A 15,185-nucleotide genomic window follows, 5' to 3' on the forward strand; every position below is an offset into this window, starting at 1 on the left:
GATTGGTTTGAGAGTCACTGCTCGAGACCATTCCTCAAGCTTAGCTAATTCTCTCCCCAGTTTATTCACACTGTTGCGCATTTTGGTTTCATTTGAAACAGGCAAGCCTTTTCTGACAGCCCTTCTGTGACATCACTTAGAAAAATGTTGAAAAAACTGGATCAAGGACTGATCTCTGTGGCACATCACACTAGTAACACCCCTTTCCTCAGAGTGCACTCCACTTATCACTCACTTCCCTTTGTTGCCTCCCACTCAATCAGTTTCTAAGTCAGCCACTTTAGGGATCATACCAAGGTGCTCAATTTGTTATAAGTTGCTGATATAGAACCATGTCAAAGGCCTTGCTGAAATCTAAGCTCAATAGCAGCTGTTTACCAGATCCTAAATGTGCTTGGTAGCAGGTATAACTCCAAACATTGATCTTTCAGTTCCCTTGTGAAATGGAGAATAAATGTTTATCAACTTGCCACACCTTCGTCCCACCCAAAACACACCCTCTTGCTATTTGCACACACTTGGGTTTAAGACATACATATCATGGCTTTGTAAAATGGGGACTTAAACCTTTATGCAAGATAAAAGTTTATATGTCGGGTTATATACGTCTCAAACACAAACAGGGCTTGTAAAATGAGGGCTGATTTGTCTAAGCTCTTTGGTGAAAAAGCAATCCCTAGTAATCCTGCTCTGCTTTCTACCACCAGCTAACCTGGTGCTCTCTTTTGTCCTGCACATGTAGAGCAAAGGAGAAGGTCAGGTCAACCAGCATAACTTGACCTTGAAGCAAATATGACAGGAGCTAGTGGTGATTTCTCCTGTATTGCCCTGCCCCTTTTAGTACTTAAGACAAAATAGGGGGATTGAGGTCCAGTGAGAGGTCGGTGGATGTAAGAGCTTGACACCCCCCTTGAAGCACTCAGAAATGGGCATCAGAGTTTTGAGTGCATTGACACCTTTGCATAAAGTAGGCATTTACTAAGTGGGGTGGGGGTGCAAAAGACAGGAAGGCTTACTTTGAGCTAGTGTAACAGGGGGTTTAGGTTTAGGAAAAAAATAAATTTAATACTTACCTGGGGTCCGTTTTGGGGGTTCTGGGGCCATTTTTGTGGCTGGAGGGCGTCCGGGTGCCTGGAGAGGTAGGCAGGAGCGCTGCCGGAGGTGCTCCCGTGCTCCCGATGGAGTTCGGCCTCGTTTGGGCCGGCGGCGGTAGCAGCAAGCTGGCGCTGCTTGGGGGCCGGGCAGCGCTGTGGTTTTCGGCTCCCGGGGACGAGTGAGTCCTTGGGGCGAAGAGGAGAAGTGGCGCCGTCGTTCTGGGGCGCTGGTTGTTTTGGGCCGCTTGTTTTGGGATCCGGGCCGAAGAGGAGCGTTGCAGACGTCGGCGCCGAGATTTTTGGGGCCAGTTGGAGTGGCAGCAGCCAGAGGAGTGCTGCAGAGAGGCGGGGAAGAGCCAGCGATGTTTCTAAGATGGCCGGCGATTCGCAGACGTCGGCGCGAGAGTGCATGAGGCGGCGCGCCTCATGCACACATCGCGAACGCGCGTTTTTCCGTTTAGGCCGAAGCCGGGGCCTAAATTTTGGGCCCGGCTTCAGAGCTTTTTTATTTTTGCCTCCGTTTTTGCGGGAAGTCGTCGAGGACCGGAACCGAAGGCAGGGGTCGTCTGAGGGGAAAATCCCGGTCAAGGTAAGGGGTCTTTTGACCCGAAATTTTAATGTATTTATTTTTAAAATGTGTAAATTCGGTTTTTTATTTTTTAAAAATCAGGGTTTTGTTTAATTTAAATTCTGTTTTTGGATTTAGGGTTAGGGAATTTTTTAGGATTTTTGTAGTACTTTAGTTTTTCAATTTTTGTATTTTAAATAGGAGTTTTTGACAGGAGTGGGTTTTATAGGGTTAGGAAAGGGTTAATTTTTTTAATTCGACAGGGTAGGTCCGGGAGGGAAGTTTGAAATTTTTGGGATAGTTTTTAATTGGATTTGGGAATTTTAGAGGGGTCTGGGATAGTTTGTTTGAAGGCGGACGTCAGAATTTGGGATTTTTAAAATTGGAAAACAGGGATGGATAGGGAATGGGGAGTTTAATTTTTGGGTGAAGTTTGGAGTGATTTGAGAAAATTTTAAGGTGATTTTGGTTAATATGATTTTCTATTAAAGTCTATGGGGTTTTATTTTTTAAAATGGAGCTGTAGCAGCGCTGGCCAACATTCCGCAGGTCAGCTCAGCCAGCTTGGAATGTTTAAAAGGGATAGTGATTGGCTGAGCTGGTCTCGGAATGGCAAGCCAGCGCTGGTCTCCCTGGAAACGGTGGTTGAGGCAGTTGGTCAGAAGGTGTTGGTCAGTCAAGGAGAGAGGTGTGTGGTGTGTGAGGGGAGAGAGTGGAAGGTGTTTGAAGGGTATAAGTGGAGGAATTTGAGAAATTTTGAAGGTAAAAATAATTAGAGAATAGTGTATTATTGAGGGGGGTTATAGTGGTTTAGTGGGGAAGTTTGGTTAAAATTTATTAAGTTTAGGAAATAGGATTAATAGTAACTGGGTTTGTTAGGGGTGCGAGTTATATAAGGGGTGTTTGGGAATATAGTAGGGGTGTAATAGTTAAGGAAATTTTTGGAATTTAAAATAGTTTTTTTAGGAGTTAAGTGTTAAATTACTGAAGTGGTTAGAAAACAATATAGAAGTATGAATGGAATGTAAAGTGATATAAAGTATTGTGAAAGAGTAGTGAAAGTGCCTAAGACTGGCCAACACTATTACATTAGTGTTAGTTAGGGAAAGAAAAAAATAGTTAGAAAAGGAGAAAACTTAAGAGAAAGGGACAAACTGAACTTATTTTAATTTTAAGAGACAGAGGGCCACAGTGTAAAATTCTCCTAGAAGCAGAATTTCTGCCGTTACCCAGAGCAGACAGGGTTTTCTCTCCATTTACTTTGGTTTTGAGGGGAGGTTTAGGAGGAAGATCAGCGGTGCATTTAAGAAAATCTACAAGGGCCCCGGCGCAAGAAAGATTTCACCGGCACGCTTGGAATCAAAGGAATTGATACACCGACAGCTAAGTGACTGAGATACTGGGACTGAGTATCAAGGGGAAAGTGGGGGTTACTTACCTTAAAAGGGAAAAAAAAAAGGGAAAGAGAGAAGAGAAAAAAATTCCAAACCAAATACTTACCTGTTTCTGAAGGGGGGGGGGGGGGGGGAAGAAGACGTTTCCTGCAAAACATAAAGGGGAACACAAAGTATCAAATTCCGGTGAAACATCTTTTGGGAGAGTACAAAGAATTGTTAACAGGGGAAAGATTTAGTGAAAACAAAAACATACTTATCTGATATCTGTTCTGATTCTGTGAAAAGAATACCTGAAAAGAGAAAAGAAGCAAGTTTATATTTCCTTTTAGAAGAAACAGGTTATTCATTGTACATAAATTGTGGGATCATTGTATAATTTTGTAAGTTGTCTTTAATTTACTTTGAGATTGAATTTAAAGAAGTTAAAATAAATAACAATTTATTGTATTGAAAAGAACCCTGTGGCTGATTGAGTTGTGTGTGAGCCCAATAGGGAGAATCCTAAATTTAGTTTCATTTTCCTCTTCCATTCTTAGAGAGTGGAAGACGAGGATAGTGATTCTAACACATTTCCGGTAACTTATAGTGTGCTCGCATCCAGGCCCGACTACAAACACCTGATTTTGGGGTGAGCACACAGTTACAGCTGAGATACCGGAAGTGCCGGTTAGACTAGGACACCCATTTATGGAGATGTTACTGTGGCTTTCAATGTATTTGTGCTACTGCAATAATAAAACCACATGTAATATGACACTTAGTAAAGGTTTAATGCGCTTTAGTAAACACCATATTGAACTGCCTGACTAACATATGTTTAAAATGCACATTAATGCCAACAGGGCTTAATTTCTGGGGGAACAGCCTGGAACCCAGTTCCACTACTTCTTTTCAGACTCCAGAAGAGCAGAGGTTTGTGTTCCAGCCCCTTCCTTCCATGCATCCTGCATGGAAGAGGAGCGGATGGGGCGAACCTGCAGCAGAGAACATTCATTCTACTTCTTAATTCAGCCCCTCTTTTCCTATTGTTTCTGCCCATCTGTCTGCCCCCTCCTCCATTCTACAGTCCCACTTCCTGTCTACAAATTAAACCCTGAATGTACATTTTAACATACTTTAACAAATTAGATCTCGAGATGTATCTTCTTTTGAATGTTGCTGAGCTGCTTTATAGGTATCTGGATGTGTCACCACTCATTTGAATATTCTGTGCTAAGGGGCTGCAATGACTTGTTCTGTCAGTGATGTGCATCAGTGACATTTTATCACACATTAGAAACATGTAGGTGGTACTTTTACAAAAGAGTGTAGAGCAGCATTTCTACATAAGTACATAAGTGTTGCTATACTGGGATAGGCTGAAGGTCCATCAAGCCCAGTATCCTGTTTCCAACAGTGACCAATCCAGGTCACAAGTACCTGGCAAGATCCCAAAACAGTACAATACATTTTATGCTGCTTATCCCAGCAAAAAGCAGTGGATTTTAATTTTAATAATAGTTATGGACTTTTCTTTTAGGAAGCTATTCAAATGTTTTTAAAATCCTGCTAAGCTAACCGCTCTTACCACATTCTCTGGCAACGAATTCCAGAGTTTAATTACACATTGAGTGAAGCAATATTTTCTTCGATTCATTTTAAATGTACTACTTTGTAGCTTCATTGCGTGCCCCCTAGTCCTAGTATTTTTTTGGAAAGAGGAAACAAGCGATTCACGTCTAACTGTTCCACTCCACTCAGTATTTTATATACCTCTATCATATCTACCTTAAGCTGTCTTTTCTCCAAGCTGAAGAGTCCTAGCCACTTCAGCCTTTCCTCATAGGGAAGTCGACCCATCCCTTTATCATTTTCATCACCCTTCTCTGTACCTTTTCTAATTCCACTATATCTTTTTTGAGATGCGGTGACCAGAATTGCCCATAGTATTCAGGGAATACATGGATAAAGTACATGCTAGGACACACAATACTTACTTTTATGTAGTATCGGGAAAATCCTATAAATGGCGCACAAATTTCTGTGCTCAAAACTACATGCTATTCTGAGATGTGGACGTAACTAAATTGGCTAACGAACCAATTAGCACCAATAATTGGCAACATTTTTTATTTGCACTTGCATCTTTCTAAATGTTTTTCTATAATGATCTGTGTGCAAATCTTATAGCCTGTAACTCAAAAGGGAGCATGGCTATGGGAGGAGCAGGGTGGGTCAGGGGCGTTCACTAAAGATGCGCACAGAATTACTGAACACCATGGATCCATGCCTAACTTATGCACCAAGATTTACACCAGGTTCAGTTGGGCACAAATCCTGGTGCTACGCACTATTCTATAAAGGACGCCCATCCTTGAACGTCCGTTATAGAATACCGTTCAGCATTGATTTTTTTTTTTGGTGCTGAATTTAGAGCGTCATTAACTGAATTCAGCCCTACACCTATAGGCAGTCCCTGAGGAGGGGGTTCAGTGAAGTTCCATTCCATTCTCTTCATTTGATATGTTGATTTTTTATAAAGCATTTAGGGTGTTCCAGAAAGAGGGTGCTAACATTTACACACTAAATCTGCGTGTAAATGATCAGAGTACTACACGGTGTCAAGAAAAAAATGAAACCCCTTACATATTTTCAAAATACTTTGTAATTGTTTAAACATTTAGGACCCTGTTTACTAAGGTGCACTAGCATTTTTAACGCGCCTATAATTAGCGCGCTCGCTAATCACATAGGTGCCTATAGGAATATTGTAGGCACGTAAATGGTGAACATGTGTGTCAGCATTTGTTGTATAGGTATGGTCCCAGGTCCAGTCTGTAGAGGCAGTGGGTTGGTAATAATGCACAATCCACATGGGTTTGTGTATATATATGTGTGTGTGTGTGTATATATATAAAGTATATTGTATTTACATATATAGGCTCACAGCACTTAGTACAGGTAAATATTACAATGCTGTATGTGTGTGTGTGTGGGTTTAGATGGGAATCAATGAGAGAAAGGTAAGAATGGGGTGCAGAGAAAGAGGGAAGCCTTGAGGTAGGGCTGAAGATGTGTATGTGCAGAGAAAGAGAAAAGAGCCTAAGAAAGCAGAGCCGTGAGCTCTGACAGAGAAAGCTTTGGAGTAGGGCTGAAGGAGAAAGGGGGGCCAGTGCCAGGGGCTCTGGTGGCTGGATATGTGTGTGCAGAGAGAGAGAGAAAGTAAGAGAGGGCTAGAGCAGAGCCATGTGCTCTGCTTCATATATATATATATACAGTGGTGGAAATAAGTATTTGATCCCTTGCTGATTTTGTAAGTTTGCCCACTGACAAAGACATGAGCAGCCCATAATTGAAGGGTAGGTTATTGGTAACAGTGAGAGATAGCACATCACAAATTAAATCCGGAAAATCACATTGTGGAAAGTACTGTATATGAATTTATTTGCATTCTGCAGAGGGAAATAAGTATTTAATCCCTCTGGCAAACAAGACCTAATACTTGGTGGCAAAACCCTTGTTGGCAAGCACAGCGGTCAGACGTCTTCTGTAGTTGATGATGAGGTTTGCACACATGTCAGGAGGAATTTTGGTCCACTCCTCTTTGCAGATCATCTCTAAATCATTAAGAGTTCTGGGCTGTCGCTTGGCAACTCGCAGCTTCAGCTCCCTCCATAAGTTTTCAATGGGATTAAGGTCTGGTGACTGGCTAGGCCACTCCATGACCCTAATGTGCTTCTTCCTGAGCCACTCCTTTGTTGCCTTGGCTGTATGTTTTGGGTCATTGTCGTGCTGGAAGACCCAGCCACGACCCATTTTTAAGGCCCTGGCGGAGGGAAGGAGGTTGTCACTCAGAATTGTACGGTACATGGCCCCATCCATTCTCCCATTGATGCGGTGAAGTAGTCCTGTGCCCTTAGCAGAGAAACACCCCCAAAACATAACATTTCCACCTCCATGCTTGACAGTGGGGATGGTGTTCTTTGGGTCATAGGCAGCATTTCTCTTCCTCCAAACACGGCGAGTTGAGTTCATGCCAAAGAGCTCAATTTTTGTCTCATCTGACCACAGCACCTTCTCCCAATCACTCTCGGCATCATCCAGGTGTTCACTGGCAAACTTCAGACGGGCCGTCACATGTGCCTTCCGGAGCAGGGGGACCTTGCGGGCACTGCAGGATTGCAATCCGTTATGTCGTAATGTGTTACCAATGGTTTTCGTGGTGACAGTGGTCCCAGCTGCCTTGAGATCATTGACAAGTTCCCCCCTTGTAGTTGTAGGCTGATTTCTAACCTTCCTCATGATCAAGGATACCCCACGAGGTGAGATTTTGCGTGGAGCCCCAGATCTTTGTCGATTGACAGTCATTTTGTACTTCTTCCATTTTCTTACTATGGCACCAACAGTTGTCTCCTTCTCGCCCAGCGTCTTACTGATGGTTTTGTAGCCCATTCCAGCCTTGTGCAGGTGTATGATCTTGTCCCTGACATCCTTAGACAGCTCCTTGCTCTTGGCCATTTTGTAGAGGTTAGAGTCTGACTGATTCACTGAGTCTGTGGACAGGTGTCTTTCATACAGGTGACCATTGCCGACAGCTGTCTGTCATGCAGGTAACGAGTTGATTTGGAGCATCTACCTGGTCTGTAGGGGCCAGATCTCTTACTGGTTGGTGGGGGATCAAATACTTATTTCCCTCTGCAGAATGCAAATAAATTCATATACTTTCCACAATGTGATTTTCCGGATTTAATTTATGATGTGCTATCTCTCACTGTTACCAATAACCTACCCTTCAATTATGGGCTGCTCATGTCTTTGTCAGTGGGCAAACTTACAAAATCAGCAAGGGATCAAATACTTATTTCCACCACTGTATATATATATATATATATATATATATATATATATATATATATATATATATATATATATATATATATATATATATCCAACAGGAACAGAGAAGAATCAAACAACTTCCTTTCTTCCCAGCCTTTGTTTGTCAGCTCTTTCCTTTACAAACTCCAGTTTAATTTCCTGATGCAAGGAAGGTGACCATTTTCAGAGGTTCTACTCTTTGAAGTCCCCAGTTTTGAGCCTCTCTGTCTGGCTTTCATTGTTCTCACAGAGATCCCTGCTCCCAGATGCCCAGAGAGGACACAGGTATGCTAATCAGGGGTAATTTGAGAAACAAATGGGCTAGCAGGCAGTTGGGCAGCATTTGGTCCATTTGCCATCCTCAGAGCTTCCTGAAGGAGGGGGGAGTTATTGGAAGCTGGTTTCATATTAATTTAAGTATGTCCAGCACTCCTGACATGTATGTCCAGCAATCCTGACAATGCGTACATGTTAGCATGCGTTAAAGGGCCCTTAGTATGACCTTTGAAAATGCATTAGTCCAAACTTTATTAGGAAATTCCCTTAGCAAACGCTTTGCGCTGTATGCCTTATTTTGTTACAAAAGTTTCATTGCAACTTTTTCTTCTTCGTTAAAATCCATTGTGCTAAAATGAATCTTAATGGTCTTGAATGATGTCATTTTGAATGACGTCATTTTGAAAATAGGGATCATCCAGTTTTTATACCATCTTGCAGTTCCACCTGTGAATATTAGTAATATTTTAAAAATAATAGTACATTTGTTTTTGGGTTATTTGGAAAAATGTTGGGGGGGGGGGGGGAGGTCATGTTTTTTTCTGACCATGTGTAGTATATCTAGGTGTAAAAACAAAATAGATGCAACCAAGTCAGGAAAGAGGCAGGTTATTATGTTGAGCAATTAAAGATTACCAGCACTGTAAATATGGTGAAAGAGTTATGAAATGAAGAAATGCTGCCCGGATTTAAAAAAAAACAAACAAAAAAAAAACCACACACACACACATACACAACGATACTGCTGGTAAATAGGCCAGAAGACCACAGAGCACAGAAGGGGTTTTGTATAGTTTATTTGCTTGATTAACTGTTTTTGACTTGGAATTTCAAAGCAGCTTACAAATATAACAGATACACACAAATACATAGTTACAACACAAACCATAAATATACATATAAAAAATACACACAAAATATAATAACTTTAAGAAAGCATACAATAACTACTCATCATAAATTCAAATTAAAAAAACGCAACTATACAACATGTATTCTCTATATCTCAACTGTTTTTGCTAATTATCTTGATTTCCAGTTTAATGATCCTAATTATTCAAGCTTTTTTGTCATGAATGAAGTTTAACCTATTACCTTTAGCTCTTATCATAGGACAAACTTTCCTCTTGTAACCTAACCTAATTTGTTCCTTTACCCCAACTATGTATTTCTCCTATTCAGAACTGGTAATCACCACTTACGGAATTATGTAAGCCACATTGAGCCTGCAAATAGGTGGAGAAAATGTGGGATACAAATGTTATAAATAAATATACAGTATGTGAACACACTAAGTATAGTCATCGTAATGCAAGTACTTATATGTGTACATTAGGCAATATAATTTTGTAAGAGTCATTTTGTGGATGTAAAACATGCTTTACATGCAGAAAATGCCTTATAAAATCCCCCCTTAATATATATTAAAGCATTAATGCACTTTAGTAAATAGGCCTCCTAATATGAAATTATAGTTTAGTGCTTTGGTACTGGGATCAGTTCTTTAAATGAATTGATTTCTTAGATATTATTTTAATTGGGTTGTTTAATGTGTTTGATATTAGATTTGTCTAATTCATTCCTTACTATTTTATAGGCCCAACTATATCTGCACCTCCTAGATCTACCACTGTTACTACTAGGGACTCTGTTGTGTACCTAATTGGTGTTGGTCGAGCTGACTGTACTGGACCTTTAGCAGATGCTCCTTTGGTATGTATGGTACAGACTTTAGGCCTGATTTCAGTATTTGGTGCAGGCATACCTGTCTCCTACGAACGGGCAAAACATGCTGAAAATGAACCTTAGATTGTAAGCCACCCAGATATTCATTTTGATGGGTGGGATAGTAAGTCTTTGAATAAACTTTGAAACATACTGGTCCAGGGGTGGCCCATGACATTCTGCCACCTGAGGGAAGGGGATGGTCTGCTGCTTCCCCCGGCTTGGTTCCGCTCTGGGCTCAGCCCCACCCCTGGCTCTGCTCCACCCCCACCCCCAGTCTGACATCTCCCCCCTTCCTTCCTCCCCCAAATTTACCTTCTTTTATGGCTTTCCAAAAGTCGGGGCAGCAGTGGTTCCCATATGCTGCCGGCCCCAGCCCCTTCTCTCTATTGCAGTCCACCCTGCCTCTGAGGAAACAGGAAGAACGCCAGAGAGGCAGGACATAAGAGAGAAAGGGTCAGCAGCAGGGTAGCATATGGGAACTGCTGCTGCCTTGACTTTGGAAAGCAACAAAAGTGTCAGGACTGTTAAGGCTAAACCTGGATTTGTGAGCCCTTGGACCACTGCCGAGGAGCGGCAGCGGCAGGCAAAACACCCCAACCAGCACTGGGCTAGCACACCAGCAAGGCAGGGACTGCAGACACAGATAAGCAAGCCAGAACACACGGACTGGAACACACTGGATTGGAACCAGGCTTCACCTACACTTGACTGCTGTTCCCCAGGGGTTGAGCCCCTGGGTGCAGGCAGCCGGCAGGACTTAGAGGAAAGCTGGTACTTGAGCAAGCAGGCTGGAACACCAAGAAACACACTAGAAAAGATTCTTAAACAAGCTTGGCCAAAACAGGGTTCAGGATAGGAATCAGGATTTCCAAACAGGCTTGGCTGGAAGGAAACTGAAAGCAAGCAGGGCATACACAATCAGAAGGGGAACTGAAGCTGAGGACAACCAGCCACAAACAGAGGAAGAATGGATACTATACAGGGTAAATGACTTTAAGACAAGCTTGACTAACCAGGGTAGGGCAGAAGCCCAAGGTGAACAGGGAACCAAAAAAGACAGACTAGACAGGACACAAAGCTAGGCTACACAAGAACTAGGGCAATGACTGAAAGCTGCCAAGCAGCCACTAAGAAAGACATACATACAAGCAATAAAGCTAGACTGAAAGCAGAACCTAGCAGACAAACAGAGAACACAAAGGCTAAAGTACACATAGGCACCAAGAAATAAGCACAGAACAGAACAAGGCAAGAGTGCAACTGCACACTGGTTATCTCAAGACCCTTGGCAATGCAAAGGCCCTGCTGAAAGGGCCAGGTGACTAATAAAGGCAATCAGCAGCTGAGGCTCAGCTGCAGGAATCTCAAGGCAGCTAAGGGTGAGGCTAGCTGCCAAACTTCCAAACAAGTCTGGAGGGCTAGAATATCTGGACTGGACTGTAATGAAAGTCTGGAATGTGTAGGGAGACAGCAAGACAGTCTATGGCAGCCACTGGTTCTGGCCACCAGAGGGCGAGGTGAGCACAGCCAAGGAAAATAGTCACCATCGTGACAAAAAGAAGGTAAATTTGGGGAAGGAAGGGCGGAGGGCAATGCCAGAGTGCGGTGGGCGTGGATGCCAAAAGAGTGCCACCTAAGGTCCCCATCTCAGGTGGCATAATGGTTGGACCGCCACTGTACTGGTCAATCATTGAAAACTGCCCAATTGATTCTATTAATGACACATGCCTTTCAACTTTTCATTTCAATTGAGGCTTTAAAGATTACCATGCCATATAATATGTAGTCTTTGTCTTCCACATTTTCTATGCCAATGTAAAAATGCCTGTCTCATAATCTTGAAGCAGTAAAAGTGAGTAGGAATGCACTTTACTCTAATGCCTTAAGAACTTCTACATAATTTATATGGTTCGAGAGCAGACTTTGCTTTCTCCTGAGTGCTTTCTGCCTGGAGATGTATTAATAGTAGGTTATGGAGGAAGATTTTGGTAAATGTATTTTTAGTGCTATCTTAGCTAATATACTCCAACCAACTCTTTTGGAGGTATTTCTATAAAGTGGATGCTAACATTTATGCACCAGTTGCACGTGGAAATGTTTAGAACAATGGCGTATGTGTGCCTAACCTCATGTAAATGTCAAACTTCTACCAGAGTGCTATTCTGTAAATACACGTATATTTTACAGGTGGGCGTACATAAGAGTCTGGGCAGAACATGGGTGAGACTCACACTTACGAGCTTAATTTAGACTACCATAAATTACGTACTGATCTCCGGCATATAGGTGTGAGCACTCACACCACTTCTGTGGCTGGCGAAGTGCAAATGCCTAAGTTATAGGCACATATCTAACCTGTGATGCTGGTATTCTCTAAAGGAAAATAGGCACCTAACTATAGATGCACCGTTAGAGGATTAACCCCAATTTATGCATATCATTTTCTGGAACCTATGGGAATTCTTTCAGGAACTGACACCATTCGAAAGGGGCTTCTTGTTGTATGATGATGTCATATCCTGAGAAAATCTTCCCATGCTTTTCATTCCATTAATTTATTTTCTAGAGGGCTCTTGTAAGTCTTGCCCATAACCCGCATCTTTACTTAACAGCCATGTATTTTTGTATCTGAAAATATATTTACATATTTTTTCACTTTATATGGCAAGGACTAAAATACAAATCAACATATGCATCCAGCTTTTCCTACATTTGTACCCAGCTCTGGAACGCTTTACCTAGAAACATTAGAACTGCGAACACCCATCTAAAATTTCAAAAAGACCTCAAGACTCACCTCTTCCAGAAAGCCTACCCAGCAGACCCAAACTAATTCATGAACAATGCATCACATCTTTCGATCTAAGAAATGAACAATACCCCTTCCACATAATCCTATTACTTCAAACTGTACGAATTTTACCACTCTAGTTATAATTAAGTGTACTTCTACCCTTATCCTACTCTGTATTGCTCACTAGAAGCTGTAGTCCCATCCCCGGAGACTTATCAGCTTCATTGGGATTACTTCTCTCTATATGCTATTATATATTCGTCCCAAAGTTGTATTCTCTTTTCCAGAACCTTATCAGCTTCCTTGCACCTACTGTTACTCCATTTTCCACTCTGTATATATTCCCAGAGTTGGTACTCTCCTCTCCGGAACCTATAAGCCACATTGAGCCTACTGCTATGCAGGAAAATGTGGGATACAAATGTAATAAATAAATTTATCATTTATGCCTTGTAGCGCTATATAAGTGATGAGTTGTAGTAGTAGTATATTTTACTTTCATATATGAGCTGATTGTAAGAGGTATGTAACAAAAGAGAGGGAACAAAGTACAAACTAAAGTCCAAACAAAAAAAAAAACAGCACCACGGGCCTTTAAAAATGGAACACAGTTCTTTAATGAATGAGCCTTGACAAAAAGACCCGACACGGGCCGTGTTTCGGTGACTAGCACCTGCGTCAGGGGTCTACATAGAATACAAAACATAGAAATAATATATTTAAAAAATTTTTTTTTAAATATAATGAGTAAAACCAAAGATTAATATTTAGACTCATCAAGCATACATATATAAGCCTATATAAACACCTAAAGCATTTAATATTTTAACATTGCATTTAATATTTTAACATTCTCATATATTATTATATAGTAATTTGAAAATAAATGGATAATTAATCAAAACAAAAATGGTAACTCACCACAGTGATGACGTGGAAAACTTGGGGAATAACTCGAATATATTCCTCTACAATATATTATTCCTTACTTTTGGACAAAAATTTTTTTATATATTAATATTATATGTTTAAAACGCTTATTTTAATTATTTATAATATATTTTATAAAAAGGTCATATTATATAATACTGGCTATAACTAAATTTCATATTCATAAAAGCTTAAACTAACAGGTCAAAAATAATTTTTTAAAACATTTTAAGATATACAATAAATTTCAAACATTACACTGATAATATCATAAACCTTCAAAAACATTCAAATCAGCACAGAAATGAATAAATATATACATCTTCAAATATAAAAAAGCCAAAACTAATATCTAGTGGCATTACTTGATCTTAATTTTAAAAAAACAACATTTTGTCACTATATGTGTATGTGTATATATACATATATACATACACACATACACATATATACATACACACATGTAAGTGTGTGCATGCATACATACATATACATATACATATTATAGCATTAACAGGGCTTCTATTATCTTTTGGAGCTCTGGGTATATTTGTTTCGTTATCTGCCAATTACAATTAATTATGTAAATTTTATTTGTAACTGCTAATGGTATTTTAGCTAGTGACAAAATACCTTTAAAATTTGCATTTATTTTGTTATCTGCCAATCACAATTAATTATACAAATGGCATCTTGAATAGTGACAAAGGGTTAACAGGGCTTTTGTTCACATACATATGTTTCTCACATCAGCATTCATTTAATAAAATGTCTTCAATATTTCTTTTAGAACATAGCAAAAATGATTTTCATAAGCAATAAAATACTGACTTTCATTTTAACTCAAGTGTCAAAAGAAAAAAAATCTGTATACCTCAGACTGTATTGCCAAACAGAAGAGTTTCAATAAGTATAACAAACCATAATGCCACAGACATTACCAAGAGGATTGTGCAATTGACAAAAGTTGTCAAATCATGAGGCAGCAAATACTATAGTGCCTAACTTAGAAACTTCCTACAATTTATTGTCATGATCTTGTCAACACAGTCTTATTTGTTGTTTCAATAATCTAGACTTCAGATTTCCGGTGTGTTTATTCAATTTCATAAACTTCACCTCTCCGCTGTGTCTTTCTCTTAACAGCGGGAATCCTCATTAGTCATGATTATTAAATTTTCAATTTTTTAATTTTTCTAAAACATAGCACTTATCTTATATTCCGGCTTTTACTGGTTAGCTCTACAGTGCGCTTCTGTTTCGTAACTTCTTCGTCTGGAGCAATCACTTTAGTATACCAGTTCCCGTATCCTATAATTAAACATCTTTTGTTAATTTTTCAGCTGTGCTAACCTCTTTATCTTATATCTATATACCATCTCTTGTATTCACAGTTATGTCGTTTAAGCACACAAGCAAAAAGACAGAGAAGTCCGATAGCTAAAACGACATAACTGTGAATACAAGAGATGGTATATAGATATAAGATAAAGAGGTTAGCACAGCTGAAAAATTAACAAAAGATGTTTAATTATAGGATA

The 15,185-nt window shown here is 40.2% G+C and overlaps 1 protein-coding gene across 4 annotated transcripts in view; it reads left to right on the forward strand.

Moving 5' to 3' along the window:
- Positions 1 to 15,185, forward strand: part of LOC115470142 (neutral ceramidase-like) — a 160,602-nt gene that overhangs the window by 27,480 nt on the left and 117,937 nt on the right. For 3 of the 4 annotated variants that reach the window (XM_030203090.1, XM_030203091.1, XM_030203089.1), the window contains one exon: positions 9,790 to 9,905. In XM_030203090.1, the coding sequence (XP_030058950.1) occupies positions 9,790 to 9,905 (116 nt within the window). Of the gene's footprint in view, positions 1 to 3,359; positions 3,440 to 9,789; positions 9,906 to 15,185 lie in introns of those variants that run through there. The other variant, XM_030203092.1, reaches the window with a different exon arrangement.

The sequence above is a fragment of the Microcaecilia unicolor genome, chromosome 5, assembly GCF_901765095.1.
Source record: "Microcaecilia unicolor chromosome 5, aMicUni1.1, whole genome shotgun sequence".
Lineage (NCBI taxonomy): Eukaryota > Metazoa > Chordata > Amphibia > Gymnophiona > Siphonopidae > Microcaecilia > Microcaecilia unicolor.